Consider the following 7,237-nt stretch of genomic DNA (forward strand, 5'->3'; position numbering starts at 1 on the left):
CTTGGCTACTATCCACAGCACTGACAAGCGTTAACCCTATTTCTCCCCTGCTTCCAAAAATCAATTTTTTCTCCTGGTGGTTCTCCTCCCTCACTTGCTGCTCCCTCTCAATTTCCCTGGCAGTTTCCTCCTCTTCACCCATTCTTGGAAAGGGGGGAGGGAGTGGTTCTCCAATCTGTACTAACTTCCTTGGTGACTTCATCCAGTCTCATGGCTTTAAATACCATCCATAAGCCACCAAACCCCAAATTTACGTCTCCAGATCAGACTTAACCCCTGACCTCAAAAAGGCAGGTGTGGTCATTCAACTTCTCCACAGGGAGATCTAGCAGGCATTTCCAACTCAGTGTGCCCAAACCTCTGGCACTTCCCCTCATTTACCTGGTCAAAGGATGCTCCATCTTTCAATTGCTTAGGCCAGAAACTTTGGTCATCCTGGATCCCTCTCTCCCATCTATACAAACCCTTATCTACTCCAGTAACAACTTTCGTTGGCTCTACCTCCAAAATCCAGGATCTCCCCAGTGCCCACACCCAGGTACCTCCTACCTGGACAATCATAGCAACCTCCCTGATCTCTGACCCTTCCCCTAATTTGTCCCTAAAGGCAGTCACAGGGACCCACCTTGTCTCTTCCTGCCACCCGCCGCCCTGCCACCCCACCCCCCGCCCCCCGCCAGGAAGCAGTTGGCTTTGCTACTGAGACAGGATAGTAAGAAGCTAGGGAAATTCCTTGGCAAGTGGAACAAGGAGACTGAGGCCAATAGCTGAACAAGTTGACTGAACAATTTACAGCCAGGTACAGGAGTTCACTTCCCTGGAGGTAACATCTAGGCCTCAGTTGTATTTCAGCTCCAGACCCAGAAAAGCAGAAAAACCTGGTGGGCGATGCCAGGACCAGCTGCAATGACCACGTGCTCTGGCACTAACCAATCAGTAGAGACCAAGACCTAAAAGCACACACCTGGAAAACCGATGACAGTCTGCCAAAACCCTCCCCTGAGACCTACCCTGATTCCTCCTGCCTGAGGGGGTGGTGGGGAGAGAAAGACTGAGACAGAAAAGCCTCAAGACAAAGAACCCAGCAAGTGAGTTCTCCCCTTGGGGAGCAGCCCACGCCATTTCCATTTCCGTCTTCTTCCCTTTCTTCTTCCCCCACAGGCTTCAGTCTCCTAAACTATAAGGGACCCCAAGACTTGCAATCAGGGGAGCAATGGGCTGTAGCTCATCCCAGGCTAATCACCTGAACCTGTTCCAAGACCCACTTGTCTCTGACTTCCCAATGAGCTACAGCAGCCCAGTCTGGGCTCTCCTGTTGCTTCTTCTGTGCTAGGCTCTTTGTTTCCTTGTCCCCAGCTTTAATAAATGTACCCGTACAGTCATCTGGACTTGTTTTGTGAAATCTTTCCTACACAAAGTCAAGAACACACATAGTACAGGCTGACCTTAGGCAGGCCCACTCAGGGCCAGGTCTCCTGTCCAGTAACTTTTGTCTCCGCAGGCAATGACAGGGATAGGTCGCCTCTTCTCTTCCCCCGACCTCCCCACAGGAAGCAGTTGGCTTTACCACCAGCAGGGTGACATCCGCTTTTGCTGCCTCGTTACTCCCCCACTGTTCCTCAGAACCTCTCTGGACCAAAGCCTTTGCCAGACCCCTTCTAGCCTCCAGCCCACCATGATCCCTCCGAGCAACATGCTGTTCCTGCTTTTGTTCCCAGGTGAAGCCAGCAGTTATGGTGGGGAGGGGTTGTGGCAACCGAGTATTTGTGAAACGGGCAGCTTTGGTGGCATCTGAAGGGAGGGGCAATGAGAGCAGATCCTTCTCCAAGTGCCCCTTTCCTTCCCTTCCTGGAGATGCATTTGGCTTTGGGGCCTGGTTCTTTGGGGAGGGAAGCCGAATTCTGAGGTGCCTGCCTATTAACCTTCCCTTCTCACTGCTGGGTCTCTGCCTCTTCTCATTTCCTGTCTCTCCGCTTCTCTAGGAGCTCCCCTCCCATTTGGTCCCTCTTTCTCATTTGATCTTTTGGAGTGGAGCTTACCCCTCAGGACATCATCTTTCCCTGCACTCTGTTTTGGGAACCACCTCTCCCCACTGATTACCTTCCCTCTCTTTCCACAGTGGCTGCAGCTCAGATAATCCCAGGTGAGAAATCAACACACCCCCTTTGCCATCCTTCTTCAGGTACTGTCTCCATCCGTAGTGTGGCTTGTGGATCCTAAAATACCCCCAGCAGCTCCCCAGATCACCATTTCATCCCCAAATCAGAGCCCCCGAGGGTCTGCAGCCCTTTCCAGGTCCCCATCTCCCTGCCCTCTTCCCCAAATTGAAGCCCCAGGGACTCGGCCAACCCTCAGCCTCTCTCTTCAGGAGCACCCACTATGCCCAAAGCACAGCATATGCCTCACTATGCTGGGATACCCCAGACTCTCTCTAATTCTCCATGTCCCCTTTCATGACCCAAGTGCAACCCCAGGGAACCTGGGTCCCCCCTCAGGGACTTCCCCTGTCTGCCCTTATGACCAAAGCACTGTCCTGAAAGCCCGAAGCTCCCCTCACCCGCCTTCTTGTTTTGGCCCCCACCCTCCAGGTTCCTGTTCCGGATGTGGGCCCCTCCCCTTGCCACTCCTGGCAGGTCTTGTGGCTGCCGACGCCATGGTATCTCTACTAATCGTGGTGGTGGTGTTTATGTGTGCCAGCCCACGTGACAGGCCCACCCAAGGTAAGGGCAGAGACAGGGCAGGGCCTGGAGTGGGGGTGGTGTCCCTAGGGAAGAGGTTTCCCTGGAGGGCACCCCTGGGGAAGCCCTAGAGGTGCTGCTGGGGAAACCCTGGGGGTGCTGCTAGGGGAACTCCTGAGGAAACCCCTGAGGCAGGGGGTCCCCAGGGAGGAGGAGATGTGGGTGGGTGGTGGGTGGTCAGGCCTCATGCTTTCTCTCCCCCACCCCCAGAAGATGGTAAAGTCTACATCAACATGCCTGGCAGGGGCTGACCCCCCGTAACTGCGACCTATGACTTCTGACCCTCTCATTCTGGATTGTGTGTGGTGGCACAGGAAACCCACTCCCCCATTTGGGTTGGAATAAAGTAATTGAAATACCTCTACTTCTAATTCTTCTTCAAAGAACCCAGGGTCCCCCAAGGCTCCCTCCCATTTAGCTATTTCTGGGTCCATGACCCATCTTCCCAGAACTCCACACATCCTCATCCCCTCAGCCCAGGGATCTGGAATAACTCAACAGTGTTTTGTGCTCCATGTTTATTTGGGGGCAGCGGTGTGGGAAAGTGGGATATTTCAGAGAGGGCACTCTGTAGATCTGTATCTTGGTCGGAGTAGGAATAGGGTGCTGGGTAGCTATCAGGGATGACTGGATCCAGGCATCACGTTGTTGACTGCCATAGTTTGGGCTCATTTGTAATACTGCCTCTGTGTGTTGAGGTCACTGTAGACATCTGACCTCTGACCTTGGAGCTCCTAAAGGGATGGACAGAGTGGGGACCATCAGTGGAAGGGGTCCACCAAATGAACGTAAAACAAAATCCTACCTTCTCCTAGTGGCCTGCAAGTCCCCCGGTAGCTTCTTCAACCTTGCAGCCATGTTAGACATCTAGATTCAAGTGCCTTCAAAGTTCTCTTTTCTCCTCTGCCTCATCATTATGCCCCAGCCTCAGGGCCTTTGCACATACTATTCTTTCTGCCTGGAACACCGGTTCCCTAAATGTTCCCATGGATGGTTCCTTCTCCCCCTTCAAGTCTTAGCTCATGTCACTTCCTCAGAAAGCCGTTTCTTAATTTCCCCATCTGTAGTTTCTTCCCCCCACACCCCAGTCACAGTCACATCAGCCTGTGTTATTTCTTGATGATGCCTTCCCAAATGATCTTGTTAATTTGCTTCAAGCCTATCTCCCCAACTAGGACGTAAGCTCTGCTGCTATGTCCTCAGTACCTGGTATATATAGGTGCTCAACAAACAGAGTGAAGCAATGCTTTACCCTGATATTTCACTGCCCCCAGTAGTTGGAAAGCCCCTTCAGTCTTCCAGGACCTCACAGAGCCAGACTCAAGATTCTTAAACTTTACAAAGAGACTTTTTATCACAAATGAGACAAAGCAAAGCTGGTGTGGATAAGTAAAAACAGATTTCACAGAGCAGGGCTCATAGTGGCAGAGGATAGTAGGGTCTACGGCCCCAAAAGGCAGGCATCACACAGAACCCCTGAAATCATATATGCATATAGCTGGTCTGCATGTGCATCTTTCTGGGAGGGGTCTGTTTGGCTTCCATTAGATTCAAAGAAGAGTTCATGACCCCCTAAGGGATTAAGAACGATGTTGACAGAGAGGCAGGAGATGGAAAGATCCCTCTGTCTGCATCATGGTTCTTAAGGGTTTCAAAGATATTTGTTACCACTCCTAGATTATATGCACAATTTTGTGATTTTTGTGTGGATTTTTCTGAGGAGTCTCTATCTTTCATCAGCTTTTCAAAAGGATGCAGGATCCCAACCCCACTCTCTGCCCCCAAATTCTAGAACTATCCTCTTTAGAGTTACCAAACTAGGGTTGAATTATATTGTCTGCATGGATGAGAACGTCTCCCAGAAATCAGCCTGTCCTGAGCCGGGCTTTTCCAGAACATTCAGAGTCTGCCTTCTGGCTATGGCCTGCATTTGTTTGCCTTTGCAAAGGCAAACCATCCCTATATTTCCTCTCCACACATTTTAAGCTGAGTATAAAGTCATGATTAATCATTGAAATTAGTTTTGGACAGATGCTCCATTAGTCTTCCAGGGTTTGAGGAGCTGCAAGAAAGTGGCTTTAAAGTGTAGGTTCTAGAGAGACTTGGGGTATGGGAGTGTTTAGGACAGACACCCACAGGGCAGGAGCGAGATAGAAGAGAAGCTGGTGTCCTCACCTGATAAGGCGACTCTGTCTCAGTGATGTGCTGCTTCCGGGCCACTGCTGGGGTGGAAAGTGGCACAGGGTACAGAGACATACAAGGTGGTGAACTGGGATTTGGTTGATGTAAAATCAGCCCCTCCATCACCGTCCTTGTGGATGGTTGTGACTTGGGAGCTTACCCCTCCCATCCAGGCAAGTCCCCAGAGGGTCCCATCCTATTCCAGCCCCACTTACCCTCCACAGCCCCTTGCCCTCGAGGAACCAGCCGGCCCAGAGAGTACACAGCCAGGGCGATGAGGAGGGTAAGCACCAGGTCCCCCAGCACGATACCCGCCAGCACACCAGGGCTCACTGCTGAGCAGTTGCATTCTGGGGATGTATGTGGCACAGGGGTCAGGGGAGGTCAGTGGGAGTGGGGAAATTGGGAGAAGGTGTCTGCAGGGGAGGTTTGGAGAGATATGGGAAGAGATGGAGAGGTCTTTCGGAAGTAGGGAGGGGGATTTCAGGGTCTAGGCCTACCACTCGTGGTCTGGGCCTGGACACGGCTGAGACCTGAGGAGAAACAAAGAGGGTAAATTGGGGCATGGGGCCATGACCGGAGGATGGGCATGGTAATTTACCTGAAGGTAACTTGGGGCAGGGAGGGCAGAAGCTGGGGAGGTTGAATCCTGACAGCTAGGGGGCCAGGGTGGAGAGCAACCTCTGATAGAGACCTGTGACCAACACACAGATCACTGGACTGTGTTACTGTTACACTGACTTGTCCTGTTACAACACCCTTAGAGTCCCATCCCTCGTCCCTCTGCTTCTTCTGGAGGCCAAATATTAGGGTCTCAGGTTCTGAGAGAGACCGATAGGGTTTGGGCGGCTGGGGACCTGCTCCCATCGCAACCTTCCCCTTTGGTTCTCTCTTTCCACCCTGCTCCCTGCCTTGCCCCAAGCTGAGCCCAGGGACTCAGGAGGTAGCTGCAGAAGCCCCAAACTCACCTCCCACAGTCAGAAGGAGAGGCAGGAGCAGGAGCCTGTTGGAGGGTCCAAGGCCCCCCATGATGCAGGTGACACTGCTGGATACTACAATCCAAGGGCCAGAGGGATGTGGCCAACTCAGTGAAGGAGGAAGTCTGAGTTGGGTGGTGGCAGGAGGAAGGAGGGGACAATAGGGGAGGAGGGACAGAGACAGACATAACACCAGAAAGAATCAAGCCCAGGCACCCCAGGGGCAATGCTATGGCCCTCACTGGCTGTACATGAAGGGCAAAGGGTACAAATATGAACTTGACCTCCATCCCCAATCAGGGGTTGCACATTGTAATAGGAAGATCAGTGGCTGGCTATGATTGAAGCCAGCTCTTCCTGGCTGGGCAACCTTAAGCAAGCCACTCAACCTCTCTGGGCCTCAGTTTCCTCGTGTGTAAAAGAGGGAGTAAAATAGTACAAACTTTATAGGGAGTTGTGGGATCAAATAAATTAATGTTTCTAGAACAGGGGCTGACATTCGTCAGCTTTTTATAAGTGCCAGCTATAATTATTAGATAATCAGAACCTTGTGATTTTCATAGCATTTTAAAGAGAGCCATCAGGATATGGGCACTAATAATGTGCAGGCACTCTGTCCCAAGTGTCAACTCATTTAACCCCACTAGACCCTTTTGACATAGATGCTCTTATTCCCATTTTACAGAAATGTAAAGATATTTGCCCAAGGTCATACAGCAAATAAATGTGGAAATGGAACTCAGGACCCAAAGACAGATACTTGACCCTTAGAGAGAAAGCAAAAAAGGGCCAAGGTAAAAGATAGAGAAGAAGAAAATGATGGTAAGACAGAGAAAGAGGGAGAGGAACAGACAGTGACTCAGATACACACATCACAGACACAAGACTGGGCATTAGGCTGAGGCAGGTGGGGTACAAATTTGGTGATAACTGGGCTGGGCTGGGCTGCTCTACCAAATGAGGAAGTGGCTAGAAGCGAGGACTGAGGGAGGCCACCCAGAAGGAGACAGGGACTGCTAGCTCTCAGCAGGAGGGCTGGAGCTGGGGCTGGGGAAGGAGGAACCTGACGTTAGGGTACTGGGGGGATGGGCCAGCCGCAGGAAGCTCCCTTCCCCCACCCAGGCGTCACACCCCACAGCTCCCTGGGCCTGAGCTAAGGAGAGAAAAGGGGAAACTGGGTGCTGGTCATGGGACAGACTCTGAGTGGCCCATTGCTGGGGCAGGGTGGGGGTGGGGGAGATCTGGAGTCCAGAGGGGAGAGTCAGGGCCCGGTCTGAGGCTGCACTGGCTGCTGACAAGGAGAAAATTCGGAGACATACTAAATTAAATTACAGCAAGCCA

The 7,237-nt window shown here is 51.9% G+C and overlaps 2 protein-coding genes across 4 annotated transcripts; one reads left to right on the forward strand and one right to left on the reverse strand.

The window, feature by feature from the left end:
• Positions 1-1,617: 1,617 nt before the first annotated feature.
• Positions 1,618-3,047, forward strand: HCST (hematopoietic cell signal transducer). Of its 2 annotated transcripts, none has more exons than XM_054588881.1 (4): positions 1,618-1,718; positions 2,120-2,143; positions 2,589-2,720; positions 2,949-3,047. In XM_054588881.1, the coding sequence occupies exons 1-4, from the start codon at positions 1,676-1,678 to the stop codon at positions 2,987-2,989; spliced, it is 240 nt and encodes a 79-aa protein (XP_054444856.1). In that variant the 5' UTR covers positions 1,618-1,675; the 3' UTR covers positions 2,990-3,047. The 2 variants fall into 2 exon arrangements, with proteins under 2 accessions (XP_054444856.1, XP_054444857.1); XM_054588882.1 differs by having other exon boundaries at positions 2,952-3,047.
• Positions 3,048-3,241: 194 nt separating this feature from the next.
• Positions 3,242-6,674, reverse strand: TYROBP (transmembrane immune signaling adaptor TYROBP). 2 transcript variants are annotated; one of them, XM_054588884.1, is made up of 5 exons: positions 5,888-6,674; positions 5,420-5,452; positions 5,135-5,269; positions 4,914-4,957; positions 3,242-3,472 (listed from the first exon to the last, which is right to left on the reverse strand). In XM_054588884.1, the coding sequence occupies exons 1-5, from the start codon at positions 5,946-5,948 to the stop codon at positions 3,407-3,409; spliced, it is 339 nt and encodes a 112-aa protein (XP_054444859.1). In that variant the 5' UTR covers positions 5,949-6,674; the 3' UTR covers positions 3,242-3,406. The 2 variants fall into 2 exon arrangements, with proteins under 2 accessions (XP_054444859.1, XP_054444858.1); XM_054588883.1 differs by having other exon boundaries at positions 4,914-4,960; positions 5,888-6,263.
• Between the last annotated feature and the right edge of the window lie 563 nt (positions 6,675-7,237).

Source organism: Pteronotus mesoamericanus, unplaced genomic scaffold (assembly GCF_021234165.1).
Source record: "Pteronotus mesoamericanus isolate MK-2021 breed Mesoamerican mustached bat unplaced genomic scaffold, CSHL_Meso_final scaffold_165, whole genome shotgun sequence".
In the NCBI taxonomy this organism is placed as follows: Eukaryota; Metazoa; Chordata; class Mammalia; order Chiroptera; family Mormoopidae; genus Pteronotus; species Pteronotus mesoamericanus.